This window comes from Haliaeetus albicilla, chromosome 27, assembly GCF_947461875.1.
Source record: "Haliaeetus albicilla chromosome 27, bHalAlb1.1, whole genome shotgun sequence".
Taxonomy (NCBI): Eukaryota; Metazoa; Chordata; class Aves; order Accipitriformes; family Accipitridae; genus Haliaeetus; species Haliaeetus albicilla.
Genome location: NC_091509.1, coordinates 8,225,154 through 8,242,538, shown reverse-complemented (window position 1 = coordinate 8,242,538; position 17,385 = coordinate 8,225,154). Strand labels below are relative to the sequence as shown.

The 17,385-nt window shown below is 41.3% G+C and overlaps 1 protein-coding gene across 2 annotated transcripts; it reads left to right on the top strand.

The window, feature by feature from the left end:
• The first annotated feature begins 1,745 nt into the window (after nt 1-1,745).
• MAT2B (methionine adenosyltransferase 2 non-catalytic beta subunit) lies at nt 1,746-17,106 on the top strand. 2 transcript variants are annotated; one of them, XM_069772937.1, is made up of 7 exons: nt 1,746-1,884; nt 8,066-8,260; nt 9,172-9,286; nt 9,586-9,738; nt 13,163-13,356; nt 14,324-14,437; nt 15,495-17,106. In XM_069772937.1, exons 1-7 carry the CDS (start codon nt 1,855-1,857, stop codon nt 15,663-15,665), a joined length of 972 nt encoding a protein of 323 aa, XP_069629038.1. In that variant the 5' UTR covers nt 1,746-1,854; the 3' UTR covers nt 15,666-17,106. The 2 variants fall into 2 exon arrangements, with proteins under 2 accessions (XP_069629038.1, XP_069629037.1); XM_069772936.1 differs by lacking the exon at nt 1,746-1,884 and adding an exon at nt 3,981-4,120.
• The last annotated feature ends 279 nt before the right edge of the window (nt 17,107-17,385 follow it).

Sequence of the window (17,385 nt, the reverse complement as noted above, 5' to 3'; positions counted from 1 at the left end):
GAATTGAGAAATACTTAGTGTTCAATTTAGCAGTTTGCCTGAAGTGCTGAGAGGCATATTTTAATAAGGAAGTTGCTGAAAGAATTTAATATTGAAGTTATCTCTCCTTATGGAGAAAAAGATAAGAGTTTTCTTGGCCGAAAGATGTAAGTGGGGTGAGAGAAAAGCATAGAGGAAATGTGCATTAGTGTGACTCATTTGATGAGAACACAAACTTACTAGAAATCATGATGTTACACAGCCCTTATAGCCACTAGCCAGAGGATGTGAAATGAGCAGTTGCTTAAATCAAACTCCTAGCAAACAGCAGGGGAAATAGCAAAAAGGGGGGGGGGGGCGGGGGGGGGTGTGTGTGGTAGAAATCTGTAAATAACTGAAAATGGACGAAGTAACAGTCCACAGCTAATCACACTAGAGTTTTTATCACAAGATGGCATTAATCTCTCATGCATGGTTGCTGGAAGTTGCACGCTTTCTGTGCTGCTCCAGGCCAGGTTGGATGGGGCTTTGAGCAACCTGGCGTAGTGGAAGGTGTCCCTGTCCGTGGCAGGGGGGTTGGAATTAGATGAGCTTTAAGGTCCCTTCCAACCCAAACCATTCCAGGATTCTACTCATATGGGGATTTTTAAGGCAAAATCACTATTCATAAATCAGAACGTCAAAGGCTGTTGAAAAGCCTTCATGCCAAAAAATGAAAGACATCCTTAGTTTAATGTGTTTTTAAAAATGTGAATAAGCCTTTTATTTCAAGAGAGATGAGGGCAAGTGAGTGTTAACAGAAGGTTCCACAAAACTCAAAATGTGGAAATGGGGACACTGACTTAAGGTACATTTTTTTAACTGAACCTCAGTTTTGGTGTTTGACGTGTCCTGCATCAAGTTAGCAAGAGTTTGTCCAAGGGTGAAAGTATACCAACTGAAGCAAAATACTGCAGATATTGCAGGACTATGCTCTTTTATGATGGCCACAGCCTTCATTTTAAAACTTTCTAGCTTATTTGGCAGTTATGCTTAAGTGTCATTTTAAATCTTTTTTAGGCTATCAAGAGCATGCTTATGTTGACAAAAGAATAGGGAAATTCTAGCAAATAATGATGCTAGCCTTACAGCAATGTTGATTTTGGTTTTAGCTTTAAAATATAGATAAATACCGTAGGGCAGATGGGGAGAGATGTAAAAAGTGGAAGTAAAGGGGAAATTTTGAGTGCTTTGTGTCAACTTCAATCTAAGTGCTTTTGTCAGTTTCATGCACGTGTGAAACATATTAAAAACTGAAACCTTGATACTGGTAGCTCAACTGACTTAAGTATTCACTGCAGGAATCAATTACTTTCAAGTTGTGGAACACGCCTTTTTTAATTGAAAAAAGATGTAATTTTACAAGAAATTATTTCTCTGATCATCCATCTCACTGTATTGTAGGAAGATCGGGGTTGTACTTAGTTTAAACATAAAATGAAGAGCTGCTAGAACCCTCAACCTGGCTGACCTAATTAGAGCCCTCCTCCTGTTCCTTATAAAAGGAAAACTGCATAAGACTCAGTGCCAGTGCTTTGAATAAATTTTCTACACACAATGGCTGCACTTGCTCATGCTGGCTGTTAAGAAGTAAAAATTTAAGTTCATACTGAGCTGCTTAAATGGTACCACTGGGAACAAATGAAAAGCGTAACAGGATTCAGAGCCACACGTGATATAGGGCTTGGATTAGCGTTTTGGTTTCAAAGGTCAACTGAGCTATTGCTTCTTCCAGTCCATGTGCTCTCTGCAGGCAAAAGCAGACAAAGGGACAAATGCGCGGTTGAACTGCAATAATTTCCTAGGCTGATATAATTCCTTCTATAGTTTGAGGCAATGCCTGAAATGCTGGTGGAAACGGAGCAGGTAAGGCTCTGGATATTTGCATTAATAGATTGCTGCCACGCTTTGATTACAGAATCTAGGGGAAAGGAAACAGGAGGGGAGAGAGAGAGAGACTTAATTACGCTTTAGTCTCTGTGAATTACAGTCTGAAATGTTAATTTAATGAGCAGTGCATTTAGTCACCCAGTGATGCATTATGCTTAAATGAGTGTGGTATGCACTTTGATAATTTTTTTGTTTATCTATTCCATGAAATAAGTGTTTCACAAAGTGAACATAATGATAATAAAGAAATTGAAAATATAAGCTAGAATGCTACTGAATTCAGTGTAAATATTTGAGAGAAAAATAGACTAGATTCTGTTACGAGGATAACAAATTACAATAGGTTTTGTAACTGTTATACTGGTGACAAAAATGTGCAAGTCTTTTTACAGGCCATTTTATGGTTCTAGTTTGAGGCTGGTTTTAATGCTGACCCTATTTTCCTCTTGCTCTAAGCCTGGAGGGCAAAACTTCTATTTCCACTTCGTTGTTTTTGTTACGATGTACAGTGAGCTCCTTCAGTCTGTGTGGGGAGGACAGGGTGTGACATTAGAGGTGCTTGGAGTTGTTACCGTAGCTCTGCTCAACAGTTCGGTATTTCTGTGTAGATTTTTCTTCTGAATTTCAAGTTATGAATTGCTGGTATTTTTAATAGAATTCTAAGATTAATGACAGGGAATGACATGTCCATAGCTTATTACAAGGAAAAATGGGGCATCTGCATTCCAAGAAGGTAGAAACCAGCTAAAGTGGTTTATATATATACATATGTACTTATATTGTCCTGCAAATGCCATGTTTTTTTTGCCATAAGTAAAGGTCATTTATTATACTACTTGATTTCATTTTTAGTTGATTTTCTGATGTCTCTTTAACTGTGTGTTAACTCCTGTAGTATCAGCTGTTTTTTCCCCTTGATTACCAATTAAATACTATTTTAATTAAGTCAAGCTGAAATAAATTTATTAGGTGAACATGTCAGTGTGAACATAGCTAAAATAAATCTTGGCCGCTAATTCTTATACAATCTATTTAACTTTAGTCCTGTTGCTAAAAACACTGTTAGGCATCCAGTCTTTGCCTTGGTGCGGGGCAGAAGCAGCGCAGAGAAAAGCTTTGTGTACAGAGTTGTGATACCTCAAAAACTTGCACTGGAAAAAAAATAACCTTTGTCATCTTGTAGGTGTAACACTGCACGCAGTGATTGCTTTTGAGAAAGCACCCCCCTTTCCCCTTGGGCTTTAGCAGTTGCTTTTATATAAAGCTGTGGGTAAAGACAATTTGAAAATGTGCAGGTTTTTTCCCCTGTTCTCACAGGAAAAGGAAACGCTTTCTTCTGAACGCCTGCCAGAGCCCTGCTCGGGGTAGCTCTTGGCAGCCCCTAAGGTGTTTTGCTCTAAGGGCGAGGTTTCCCTTCGGACGCCGCCGGCCCTGCCGGTTCCTACGTGCGGCCGCGGTGCCGTTCCCCCCCCGGCCGCCCTCGCCCCAGCCGCTCCGCCTGCTCGCTCGCTGCCCGGAGCCCCCCCGCGGCGGGGCGGCGCCGCCGGGGCCGGCCCTGCGGCGGCGGAGGGAAGGCCACGGCGGGGGAGCAGCGCACCCCCAGGCCCAGGGTTACTCGTGGACGGCGGTTGCGGTCCGGGGGCGGCGGGGGAGCGGTTCCCCCCGCGGGGGCGAGGGCGGAGACCGCTTCGGCCCCGTTCTTACCGACGGCGCGGGCTGGGCCCGTCCCCCGCATTTTCTCTAAAAGGCTTTTGCGTGTTTTCTGTCCGTTCGGCCTGCCCCGCGGGCCGGGGCCTTGTTTTCGGGCCGGGGGCGGTGTCAGCCCCCCCCCCCCCCCCCCCCCGCGGCGGGTGCTAGCAGAGCCCCGCCCGGGGCCGGGCCGAGCCCGGCAGCGCCGCGGCGGCTGCCGCCCCTTTAAAGCCCCGCGCGGGTCCCTCCCCCTTCGGCACTGCTCGGCCAATCAGCGCGCGGCGGCGGCAGGCGCTCTGCGGACGCGGCGTCCCCGGCGCCCAATGAGGGCGCGCGGCGCACGACGCGCCCGCCCTCCCGCAGCGGCAGGCGGAGGCGGGCGGGCTGCGCGGCGCAGGAGGTAGGCCCGGGCCCCGGCGGGCCTCCCCCCCCCCCCCCGCTCCTCCCCAGCCCCGCCGCCATGGTCGGCCGGGAGAAGGAGCTCAAGATCCGCTTCGTGCCGGGCCGCTGCGAGCTGGTGGAGGTGAGCGGCGGCGCCGGGAGCCCCGCCTCTGCGGCGGTTTAACCCCCCGGGTGCGCCGAGGAGGCCGGGGAGGGCTCGCCCGCGGCGGGCTCGGCCGTCCCTGCCCCTCGCAGGGCCGCGGGGTGGGGGGGGGGGGGGGAGCGGCCGGGCCGCTCCCTGCCGGGCGGTGCCGCTGAGCGGGGTCCCGGGCCGAGCGCCGGGCCGGCGGCCAGGTGCTGACGCGCGGTGCGGCGGCCCGGCCCGGCCCGGCCCTGCCCGGCGCAGCACGTTGGCCCGCGCCCCCGCCGGGCCCCTCCCTTCGGGCTGTTTCCGTCGCCGCTTTGCCCCCCGCTGGGCCGGGGATCGCCCGGGGTCGGAAGGACTCGGTGCCCCCGCGGCGCTCCCCTCGCCCTGACCGCCGCGGACGGCGTTCCCGCGCCGCAGCGGTCTGCGCCTGGGAAGGCCGCTCCGCTGTCGGGCCGCTCCGGCTCAGCGGGAAGGTGTTTACCGGCGGGGGGACGCCGGCCGCCGTGCGGGAGTTCCGCCGGCCGCTGCCTGTGCGGGCCCGCCGCTTTCTCTTGCCGCCTTTTGTCGCCGATCCCGTCCCGCGGGTGCAGCGTTCGGCTGCCGCGGCCGGGAGTCTCCGCCGCGGCCGCGACACGCGTGGCGGCTTTCTGCCGGGGCTGTGGGCGGCTCGGGCCGCCCGCCCCTGGCCCGGCGGAGGCCCGCCGGGTTTGCGTTTGCCGCTTGTTTGCGTTTGCAGGTGATGTCACGGCCGAAGGAAGAGCTCGGTCTCGCGGCCCCTTCCCTCGAGTGACTTTTTTTGTCGTCGTGTTACGTTGCGAATCTGCCTCACCCCAGTACCTTCCGTTTTCAGCGGGCGTTCCTTAGAACTGATCGGGTTTGAGTTCACCGTGACGCGTCAGGCTCGGTTTCTACGTAAAGCTTAAAAAGTACTTGTATCTTGGTTTTCACCTTGAAATGCATCACGCTTTACTATTTCTGGAAATTACGCTCTTATTTCGTATGTCGGTAGTGTCTGAAAAGTAATCTTGGGCCCCATAAATGCTATTTTTGAATCTTACAATGTTGTTGCTTGCACATTTTTATGTGGACGGGACTGCTGAGTACAGCCCTGGTTTTATTAATTTTTGGTGAGCATTGAACGTCAGATAAAGCAAAATGAAATTGGGTACTTCATTGTAAAACTCAAAATTGTGCATTTAAGTAGCGTTATTCAAGATCAGTTGCTAAGAGAACTTTTTGCACAGTTGATGACTCTCAACATGATTGCCTCTTAGTTGAGAAACACGTGCAAAAGATTTGTTAGCAGATAGGCTAATCTGAACAAGAACTTGCACTTAAGCCTATAAAACTCGCAGGCAAAAGGGTAATGCTTGAGTTCTAGAGTGTCTTTTATTCTTTACATGTAGCAACTGTCAATAAAATTATTGCAAATTCCAAGTGTACTTCCTTAGCTCGTTAGGACAAGAGTTAAGAGCGGTCTTATCTTTTAGTTGCATTACATTATTAATACTCCAACCATATTTAAGAAAAAATAGGTAAATTAATAGAAGTAAAAAGATGTTATGCCATATGTGGTTTCAGTTAAGTACTGATACTCCTAGATAGTAGCTATAGATTTTTGCTGCCTCCTCTTCTATAGGACCATGATTAATTCCTTGCAAGACAAAGCAAGTAACAGGAATTAATTTTTTAGCTTTGCTAACTACTAAAGGCAGCCTGGTTGCTACACTGAAGTATATGGTGCTGTTAACATGTATTCACTTGTCTGTGTGTGGACAGCTGTGAGGCAGCAGCAGTAGCTTCTGCAAGTCTGTGAGAGCATCTGCAAGCAGCAGCGGTGGGAACGTGAAACCTCAGAGGTCCTTTGGACTCACAAGTTCTGTTGTCTGTAGTTCCCAGGTCTGAGACAGAAATGCTGTTGCAGCTCAGTGGTGTTCTGGAAGGAGCGAGGTGACATACAGGGAAAAAAAGTTAATCTGTGCAGGTTTTGTATTACCAGAATGTTTAACTTCTGGCAAGGTGAAATACGTTTACACTGGTAGTCACTTTGCATTGAATTTGTGGAAAACATCTATCGCTTATCATGGTTTCCCGGGAACAAGTGACTAAAACCAATTAGTCTTGCAGACAAGAGCAACAGGATGCAAACTGTACTTTAACTTGGTATAAGTTGGGATTGCGTTCAGTTCAAGCTGTGCTGCTAATGTAACATCCTCTTTATGACGCGTAGAATAAACGAACTTAGATGAATGATGTTTGAAAACGTCAGGTTTTACAAATGACGCGTGTTTTTGTGTTGGTCACCTTCTACTTATTAAAGATATCCTGTGACGTTTTTAGAGAACCTTTCAACTTGGTTTTCTGCAGCAAGTCTTTGATTTTTATTAGTGGGTACCCTCTGGCTATAGAAGCCCTGATAATCTGTCCTATGATGCTCTGTCCAGCCTTTGCTAAGATAAAAAGTACATAACAAAGAGAAAATAGTACTGGCATGTTCTTGTTTATGCTTTTCAGAGAAACTGTGGGCAGCCTTAAAAAATTGTAAATAAACTTGTGTCCTGAGGTCAAATTGACTGTAAAGATAAAGGTAACTTTTTAAAATGTCATTTGCTGTAGTTTTGTCATTTTCGGGAAACTGTCCAGATATAAATTACTAATTTTCATCCAGTACTGATGGGAATAAGTCGTCCTCTGCCTGAAGATCTAGAGTTGAGGAAAATGCATGCACTGTGCTGGGAACTTTAAGCAACTGGTTTGGGATAGGCTGTTTCCATAATGCAGCCCTGCATATACACTTATGGAACAAAAGCTTTTTTAACTTTAAGGGTGAAAGACAGACAGCCATTTGGAAGCGATTTTTGTTGCTTCCTGTGCCGCAATCAAAAAGTAGTGGTCTGTTACAATGCTGAAAATGTATGAATGCTCAGAAGTGATTGGGCTATTTACATAGTAGGGACCATTTACAAAATTCTCATCAATTATCACAGACTGTCCTTGTGTATAAAGTGGTCAGGAAACCCAAGATTTATGGAGTCTGCATATCTGAAGTTTTGTTCTGTACTGGCATGTAAGCATATGCTTTTATTTTTGTTTTTAGCAGGCTCTTGTTCGTGATAAGTGCAGAAGGAATGCATGAAAGGACAATAAAGATTTCACAGGCAGACATGAGTCTTAGTTTGCTGCCTTGAAAACTTGATGGTCTAGTGAGCGGTGGAGAGGAATGAACTTTGTGTGAACAGACGTAGACAACTGTCTCAAGTACTGAAATGTGCAGTAGCTGAAGTAAAGCTTTAGTATGTTGTATAGGTTGAGAGTTTAAATTACCAAATCACTTTCAGATGCATTTTGTAAAACTGAGAAGGGAGCTATATCTTGGTTTTACTTCTTATTAGGCTATTGTGTTACATAATGATGAATTACTGTTCTATTTAATAATAAAATTCAACTCTTCAATTCTTACAGTCGTTGTAGGTAGGCCCACAGTGAGTTGTGTTGTATTGCTGCAGCCTCTAACAGGCACAGTCTATCGAAAATTATTTGTTGAAGGATGCGGACCCTAAATGTTACATATTTGGGGTCCATTTTCAAAAGGAGTTCTTTCCCTCATTTCATATTGCACAAAGTTAATCAGATTCTGAGTGAACTTAAAATTCTGTCTTCATTAGTACTTTGGCTTGTTTTCCCCTCTTGTTGTGGAAATAAATGAGTTTCCCATTTAAGTTTTGTTTTCATTATCTTCAAAAATATGTTTAAATACTTGACTAGGTACCATATTGCTACTCCCAGATGTTTGCGTTCCATGAGACACTCCAATACACTAATGTGGCAAGGAAAGCTATTCAATACAGTAGCACTGACTGTAGCCTTGCATGCTTTCTAAGAAAAAACAGTAATAAATAGTAGTAGAAAGAAATTTTTTTCCTGTTCTCACTTCCCTAGGAAGATGTTCATATTCCCAGTAGGCGAGTTTTGATTACTGGTGCCACGGGACTTCTTGGTAGAGCTGTGTTTAAAGAATTCAATGAAAATAATTGGAATGCAGTTGGCTGTGGATACAGGAGAGCTCAGCCCAGATTTGAACAGATTAATCTTCTGGACTCTATTGCAGTTCATGACATTATCCATGATTTTCAGGTAAGTTTCTGGAGTGAGGAGTAGATGGATAAAGGGTGCTTTATACATCTAGTAATCAGCTGATAGTGCTGTTCTGATACTCAGTTCATGTGGCTTTAGTGGGGCTAATGCTTTGGCAGAGCTCTGAAACGTTTATGGCTCCCTCTTCTGCCGCATCTGAGGCGTAGGTTTGCTCTGTAGATACAGGTAGTTCTGAACTTTGCTATCATCACCATGGGCAGACTGCAGGTAGCAGATGCACGTGTCAGCACACTTGCACTGACAGTTGAAAGAAAAAGACAAATACGAGTTATTGACATAGTCATATGAATCAGTTCTTTTCAAGTTGAAGAATACTTGAATACAACAGCAGTAACTGTGTGTCTAGTGTGCAGTGCAGTAAGAAGTTAAGTTTTTTCAATCTTAACTTGCAAGGGGAATATATAAAACCTGAAATGAATACTATACAACACAGGGCCATTCCATAAAACGGCTTTGAATATCTTGTTAATAGTCTGCATATGTCAGATAAGCCATGTGTAAATGGCTTATCTAAAAATAGTTTGGCTAATGTGGGGTTTTTTTAAGTACCATTATGGGGGGGGGGGTGAGATACATTATTATATTACACAGAATTAAAAAGAAAAACCCAACGAACAACTTCAATCTTGCTGTAAAATCAATGCTACTGAAGATCATAATGGCAAAATTAATGATTAATCTTTCCGGTATCTTGAAGCAGCATGGTCCTATTTTACTTCCTAAAGAAAACACGCTCCTCAGAATGCCATGATTAATAATACTACTACTTTTATTACTTCTCACAACTTTGTGAAATGCCTTTTTGCCTGAGGGAGTTCATCACTAGAGTTAGGGTGGAACTGCAATCTCTTGATAATGTGTGTTGTTTAAAATTAGTCTTTAATTTCCAGCCTCATGTTATAGTGCATTGTGCTGCTGAGAGAAGACCAGATGTTGTAGAAAGTCAACCAGATGCTGCTTCTCAGCTCAATGTGGCTGCTTCAGGGAACTTGGCAAAAGAGGCAGGTAAGGAGACCATCTAATAGATTTGGTTTCTTTTTAAAATACTGCATTTATTTATACAGGGACATAAATACGAATAAGTTACTCAAAGTGCTGAATGTCATTTCTATGATAAGTGTGCCGTCAATCCATTTTCTGTAAGGGTAGCATGCATGTCTATGTGAAGGATTAGTGAAAAGACAAAGCAGTGGGAATGAATGGGGCTAGAAGATGAGGTCCTCTGGAGATTTGTTTAAAGGTTTATTGGGATTTCAAACAAGGCATGAATTAAAATAGACTATGTATAAACATTTTATTCCTAGCTGGAGTTGGAGCGTTTCTGATCTACATTAGTACAGACTATGTATTTGATGGAACAAGCCCTCCTTATAAAGAGACTGATGTACCAAATCCCCTGAATTTATATGGTAAAACCAAACTGGAGGGTGAAAAGGCAGTCCTGGAAAATAACGAAGGTAAGAATACACTCACACACTTTTAATAGAGACTTTCTTTTTTTCCTTAGTTGCATATTAGCTTAATATACTCCTAAGTCAGTGGTAAAGTTGCAAAACCATGGAAATGAGATTTAGAAAGGAATGTGATTAGGATTCATTCTCCTTGCTCATAAATGATTCCTATTGCTCATAGGTTGGCTAAAGGTTTATTTCTTACTTGTTCTGGTCTTCATTTGTGTTACTAGTCTCTGCTGATGGACATTCACAAGCCTTTGTCTACTGTGCATCAACTGTTCCTAAGGAAAGCTAAAATACATCATCAATCTATTGTAAGGCACAAGCTTTACCACACTTTAATATATAGCTGTTGTTATTTGGAGGGATGTGTTGTACTTGTTCTAAATGTATGTTTACTTAGAGGGAAAAACAGACGTGTGATTCAATAATAATGCAGATAAAATCACCACAGGCTTCTGTTACTCTCTTGGGTTTTTTGCTGATCTCCTGTTTTGCTCTCATTACGTAAGCCATCAGGCCATCCATTTTGTTTTTAATCACCCAGCTTACCACACACACCAGATTTCCTGCTTGTAAAACTTTCTAAAGGGTTAGTAACATATTTCTGGTTTTAAGCAACTAACTTCTTATTTTTTTAATTTATTATTTAAATATTTTCTTAATGGAAATTGGCATTCAAAATATACACTCATAATTTTAAAAATTCTACTTAATAGGGGAAAAAAGCTTGGGACTGAACACGGTCCCTTGCATTTAAAACTTATTTCTTGTATAAAAGAGAGGTTTGGTTTTTTCTAGTTAGTATGCTGTCAGTCTCCATTCACAGATTATAATGAAAGAAGCACTTCTATTTTCTTAAAGAATTTGAAGAAAATAATCTCAGTGCACTTGCAGAAGAGGCTTCTGATCTGTTGTCGTGGTTTAACCCCAGCCAGCAACTAGGCACCACGCAGCCGCTCGCTCACTCCCTGCCACCCAGTGGGATGGGGGAGAGAACTGGAAGAAAAGTAAAACTAATGGCTTGAGATAAAGACAGTTTAATAGGACAGAAAGGAAGAAAATAATAATAATGTTAATAATAAAAATAATATGACAATAATAATAATGAAATAATTGAAATATACAAACTGAGTGATGCACAATGCAATTGCTCACCACTTGCCAACTGATGCCCACTTAGTTCCCAAGCAGTGATCTGCCCCTCCCCCCGACCAGTTTATATACTGGGCATGATGTCAAGTGGTCTGGAATATCCCTTTGGCCAGTTTGGGTCAGCTGTCTTGGCTGTGTCCCATCCCAACTCCTTGTGCCCCTCCAGCCTTCTTGCTGGCTGGGCATGAGAAGCTGGAAAGTCCTTGACTTGGTATAAACACTACTCAGCAACAACTGAAAACATCAGTGTGTTATCAACATTCTTCTCATACTGAATCCAAAACATAACACTATACCAGCTACTAGAAAGAAAATTAACTCTATCCCAGTTGAAACAAGGACGCATGTTGATACGATATTCGCGATGTGATTCTGTTCTGCCTAACCAGAGAATTGAGCAATTGATGAACTAGTGTGATGGTCTTTCAATAAGTAAATATATACTTAATTGAATACTTGAAAATGATAGGCCTTTAATATAGGTTTGTGATTACTAGTAAGAAATAGACTTTCTAAAAAATACTTTGATAGGAAAAGTCTTATTTAAGTAAAAATCAATTTAAAGGAAAAGTTACTCACTCCACCTCTTAAATATCGTCTCTGAATTTGACTGTGATGCTGTTTGCTCCCTCTTCTAGATTGGTAATGAAGATAAGACTGCACCAAATTCAAGTACGTGTGGGTATCTTGCTAGATCCTTCCCCCAGCTCAACCATTCAGTGTTGTTTCATAACCTTTTTGAGCATGACCTGTCAGGCAGTAGTGGGTTGCAGCAGTGGTGGTATTAGCAGAAGGAGTTTCAAGGTGGTGCTGAGTAAGATGCTTGAAAATGTCCATTCTATTGTTTAATACAAATATAAATATTTTACATGCATTAGTCTTCCAAACACTAATTTGCTAATATCGTATAGGTAGAATTCACCCTATCAAATGTCTGTAGTTGTGTGAAGAACTTCCCTGTCCACTTCTGTTGTATAATGCAAGTATCTCCACTAATAATTCAGGGGGGTTGCGTATTTTTAAAAAAATATATTTTAGTTTGGTTAGGAGGGGATAGAGGTCATATTTAGCACTCATGCTTATAAAACTGAAAAGTTTTAGTAGGTCTTCAGAACCATCGGTAATGAAGCTAATGCTCTCCAAGTTTCGGGTAGCTTTCTGAGAACAAAAGGAAGGCAGTCTTTTTCGCAAATAATGAATACTTCTAAAGATACCAAAAAAGAGATAATTCAACAGGTATTTAAAGAGAGGAAGAACATATTTGCTGAGCGACCAAATAATTGTTTTTAGAGCAGCAGGAAATGAGTGTCATGTTGGCTTTTTTTGTTGTTTGTTTGTTCTTGTGTAAGTACTTCTTTCAGTCTACTTTTCTGTGAGAGTAATTTGTGTGTTATCTTTTTCTTTTCGTCTTCCTAATAGCTATAACATTTTCCTACAAATCTTTAAGAATTGCAATGATTTGGTGACTTGCACTTCTAAATTCAGGACTCTTTTTTTTTTTTTTTTTTTTTTCTTTAAGCAAAAATATCTGTATTACTTTTAATGAATTTGTTGTAGTCATCTTGGATTTCCCCTCAAAGAGGCCTTGTGAGTCTTTATGACTGAGATAGACTAGTGTAATGTATACCATCATAAAATATCCTTCTTTTTGCACTTGTCTACTGTTTAATTTCTCAAATCACTATCTTGAAATCAATATTGTTTACTGCTGTATTCTGTGAACCTATTCCTTATTTGTCAAGCTTTTTATTCATTCCAAGGTTCATGTCTGTCTTCTGGTAAATAATATCCTCCTTTATGCAGAGGCTTCTGCATGCTGAGTGAAAAATCTTTGTCTGTAATTGATGTCTGAGTATGGTGATTTGTGATTGGTGGGAATTTTTGTTCCTGCTCTTACCCAGGGAAGATGGGGAGTGCTGGAGTAATCTCACAGTGCAGTTGTTATTTCTAATTTTTTTAATTTTTGTTCTAACCCAAACAGGCCTTCTTTTTTCTCTTGCGGTGTTAATGGAAAGCTTGTTAACTTTCTGGAAATCAATGGCATAAATGAAAATAAGTTTATATAAACTTAGTGTCTATAAGCTGCTTTAATTGATGTAAATTAGAATTGTATTGTGAGGGCAAACATATTAATTGCATTTTCTTTGTGATCTGTAGATGCTTAATATCACCAACATACTTTTAACACTTCCAAAACACTTTTCAGGTTACGCTACAGCATTCATACCTATTCCTAACAATATTAATACTTTTAAAATATTCTTTCTTTTAGATGCTGCAGTACTTCGGATTCCTGTCTTGTATGGAGATGTAGAAAGACTGGAGGAAAGTGCTGTGACTGTTATGTTTGATAAAGTGCAGTTCAGTAATAAATCTGCCAACATGGACCACTGGCAACAAAGATTTCCTACTAACGTCAAGGATGTAGCAACTGTTTGCAGACAACTAGCAGAGAAGAGAATGCTGGTAAGACTTTAAAGAAACAAGCCTCTTTAAGGTAAAAACGGTTTGAGTTCTTGGCTTTGTTTCTGAACAACTGAGAACTGCATTTAAGCTGCATTATTTGCATTTCTGGAATGCTGGGAGGGAGGAAAGAACTAGCTGTAATGCTACAGTATCTTTACATGACAGTGTGTGGATCTTCTGATATTTGAAACAGAAGTGAGTGATGGGACAGATCCTTCTGAAAGTTGTCATGTGTCTTTTAGTATATAGGAGAGAAACGCACATACCTAACTTACTCTAATATGCCTCTTACAAATTGCCATTTTGGACTCAAAAAAACCCCATGGTGGTTGAATGTAATTCTCAAAGATGCCCTTGTTTATTCTATTAAGAACACTGAAGTGGCAAAAAGAAGCCACTGGACTAAATACTTTATGGTGTTTATTCACCACAGCATCTTCAGGTTACCACCTTTGCAAGATAACAAAACCAACCGACCACGTTCTTGTTTTTCATACATATTACTTGGAAAAAAATGGACGATGCCCATATGGTGCACGTGGTGCAGTCAATTTGTTTGATAGGACTTGTACATTGTTTGCAGTTTAACATTCAGAATACGTGTGGTGCCTTTTGCATTTGTTTTCGGTAAGTGAATAGTATAGAATAGCCAAGTTCCTCTTTCCCAGCTACTTGACCTTGGTTGGTTGGTTGGCTCCCTCCTTTCCCTCTTGTGAATTCTACAGAATATAAGCTGTTCGTGAAAAGTCAGGACAGATATATGTAACACCAGTTTTCAGTCTCAATCCCTAGTCAGGTGTTCTCTGAGAATGCATGAGACAGTTCTAGAACATGAGTGAGGTGCTGTAACATGCCTTTCAGGATAGGATCTTGCTGGAAGATTATTCTGCACAATTCTTGCACAGGAATTAGTCTGAGGGCTAGTTAGCTGCTTTTTTTTCACCTGTGTTTCCTGTTTCTTCTGTAGGACCCATCAGTAAAAGGAACGTTTCACTGGTCTGGCAATGAACAGATGACTAAGTATGAAATGGCATGTGCAATTGCAGATGCTTTCAATCTTCCCAGCAGCCACTTGAGACCAGTAAGTGATGTGTTGTTCGACCTGTGGAAAGATGGATGTGCTTTATCGTTTCAAGTAGTAGGTCTCACACTAGCTATACAAATAGGCTTCCTCTTCAGGACGATCTGTTTGAGTATGTCTAGCACAGCAGATGTATTGCTGAGGATGCTGTCTGGTATCTAACACAGGAAAACAACAGCTGCTTTGACCTGCTGAATTAGGAAAATTACCCAGTCAGTCAGTAACCAGTTTCACAACCTGTAGTGCAATGGTATTTCTGCAGAACGGTTCCCCTTAGTCTTGAGTAAATCCATATTTTTTTGCTGTATTTTTGTCCTTAAAAAAGCTTACAGATTGACAGAACATTAACTTGAAGGTAGGAAACTCTCTAAGGGCTTTTCAATGTCCAGGTTTATTTCTGAATACATGCACTTAAGAACTTCAAATCATTTTTGCTTTGCTTAAAATACCTGTCCTGCAGATTCATTGACACTTAAGACTACTCTTAAAGACATACTGATAATTTTGCAAGAATATAACATGTAAATTAGATTTTTTTATATCCAAAACAAATGTCAATGATTCTGAATTAGTAAAGGCTGGAACTGAAATGTGGTTTGGAAGATGGAGAGAAAAGGAATGGAGAACACTAAGTTAGTCTAAATTTTTTCTGCCCAAATCCATTTCTCTTCAAGTATGTTGATCGAGACATGGTTCTGTCAACATTTTATAGCATTTTTTACATTGTGATTATAGTCATAGCGTGAAAATAGGAATAAAACACAGAAAAGTTGGTCAGTAAATGGTGAGCAGTAACTGAGTGAGAAAAATTTAACTTAAGATACTTTATGTTGCTCCGCCTGACATATCTTATGTTAAAATAAGTTAACCATAAAAGCAGCAAACAAACAAAAAAAAAAAGCCAACGCACAAAATAGCTGGGAGGAAGGAGGGGAACATACCTATATAGAAAACTATGAAGGAAAACTTCTAAATGAGCTTATATAAGAATAAATATTTTTCTGTCATTTCTGATTATTTGTTGGTGTGTTGGGGTTTTTTTCTGTTTATTTTTTAGATTACTGATTGTCCAGTTGTGGGTGCTCTTCGTCCAAGGAATGCTCAGCTAGACTGCTCGAAGTTGGAGATGCTGGGGATAGGTCAGAGAACGCCATTTCGAGCTGGGATCAAAGAATCACTTTGGCCTTTCCTTGTTGACAAGAGATGGAGACAGACAGTCTTCCATTAGTTTGTAACTTTTTTAGTAAAAGTATGGTATGTGGCACTTTTTTAAAAGAAAAAAAATAGTTTTGTATGAGTGTTCTTAAATTGTGACATTTATGAGTTTTCATTTAATCAGGTAAACATATGGTCTTGCACTAGTGAAATTGTTAGCCTAAAAAAAGTTCAGTGACAAAAACTGAGCCTATTTGATGTCATGAATCTTTCCTTCCATTCGTACTAGTCTAACTTAATGTCTATTTCTAGCAGATTATGGTTCTCAGTAATCAGTACCATTTGATGCTAAGAATGTCTCAGATCACTTGTAGACTTACTTTTGGCTGAAATATGTTGTTGATGCTTAAGGTCTGTGCCATTGTTGTATATACCATTTCTCTTCATTAAAAGACATGGTCACTTACTTTATCACCAAAAATCTTGAGTTTTTTGTTTTTAACTTCTGACGGTGGTGTTCTTACGGAGTTAAACTGAAGTAGGTATCATTAAATGTTTGTTTTGCTTGAGCTCTGATCAAAATGTTTTTTAAAAAAGTGAAACTTTATTTTTGCAATTATCAAGTGTACTTTTTATGCTTGAAATATTTTCAGAATGTTCTGTAACTTGAATGCCTGCAGCTTCATATTTGTACAGTAAGTTGTATGCATTTGTTTTAATGGCGACATATAAAAGTTAGAATGTTGGGAGGGTGGGGAACATAGTTTTGACATGTTTGGGGGGGGAATTGCGGATTTTTTTTAGTGGGGGTTGGTTTGTGTTTTGTATAAAAGCATGAAATATCTTCATCCTCTTTTTTGGGGCAGTATTTGGGATTGGTCAGATTAGTGGGAGTGAGATGTTTGTTAGTCAATACATGTGAGATGGAGAGGAACGGTATTTCAAGAATTTGTAGCACTGCGGCTTCTTTTGCACAGACTGTCAGATCTTGCACTGATGTAGCTTGTTCTGGAACAGCAAAGCGCATGTGTTGAAGGTTTGCACCATAATAATGTAACCACAATAGTCTAATATAAGCAAATCTTTAATCTGCTTAAGTCTAGTCCTTAAAGTTGGACTAGGTAGCCAAGCAAAGTAGAGGAAGAACACGGTTTGTAAAGGATAGCTTCCTTCTGAAGTTGTAGAATCAAATAAAAATGTTCTGAGATTGCCAGCAGATTATTAGTAAAACTAGGAAAAGCTGCATTTGGATGATCATTTATTTTTCTGAGGTTGAAATGAAAGGGGAGGGGAACATGCTTAGCTTTTAATTAAAAAAAAGGGGGGGGAGTGGACACAAAAATCGACCAACTGAATGAATATCTTCTAAAGGTCAGCTTTATATTCAGTCCTTTAATTTCCAACTGGCATATGCTAAGAGTTCATAATCCCGATTTGTTTTTAGTGTGAAGTCCTTATATACACATGGTAACCTATCTCCAAAATGACAATAAATATGTTGCCAGCATGAGAAACAGTTGTTGATTCTTTCTTTACCATCATGGTTCGTTTATCTGAATCATAAATGTTTGCAATTCTTCTTGCAATCTGTGTGCCCCTTCAGTGATTTCCACCCCCCCACACCCCTTAATTCAATGAACTCTTTCCAGAGTTAGATTAGGTTGGATTAGTGTTACTGTGTCAGTGTGCTGCTGCCTTGGGGATGGGATAAATGTACACACACAAAAAAAAAAAGGTACAGAAGGTTTTGAAAATACAGGCCTGAAACATCCTGGGCCTCAGTGTTTGATCAG

Bases quoted from the DNA above. Each gene is read 5' to 3' on its own strand.
- MAT2B (XM_069772936.1), top strand. From the start codon at position 4,058: ATGGTCGGCCGGGAGAAGGAGCTCAAGATCCGCTTCGTGCCGGGCCGC. The intron at 8,261-9,171 runs GTAAGTTTCTGG...TTTAATTTCCAG, and splicing joins ACATTATCCATGATTTTCAG to CCTCATGTTATAGTGCATTG. The intron at 9,739-13,162 runs GTAAGAATACAC...TCTTTCTTTTAG, and splicing joins AGTCCTGGAAAATAACGAAG to ATGCTGCAGTACTTCGGATT.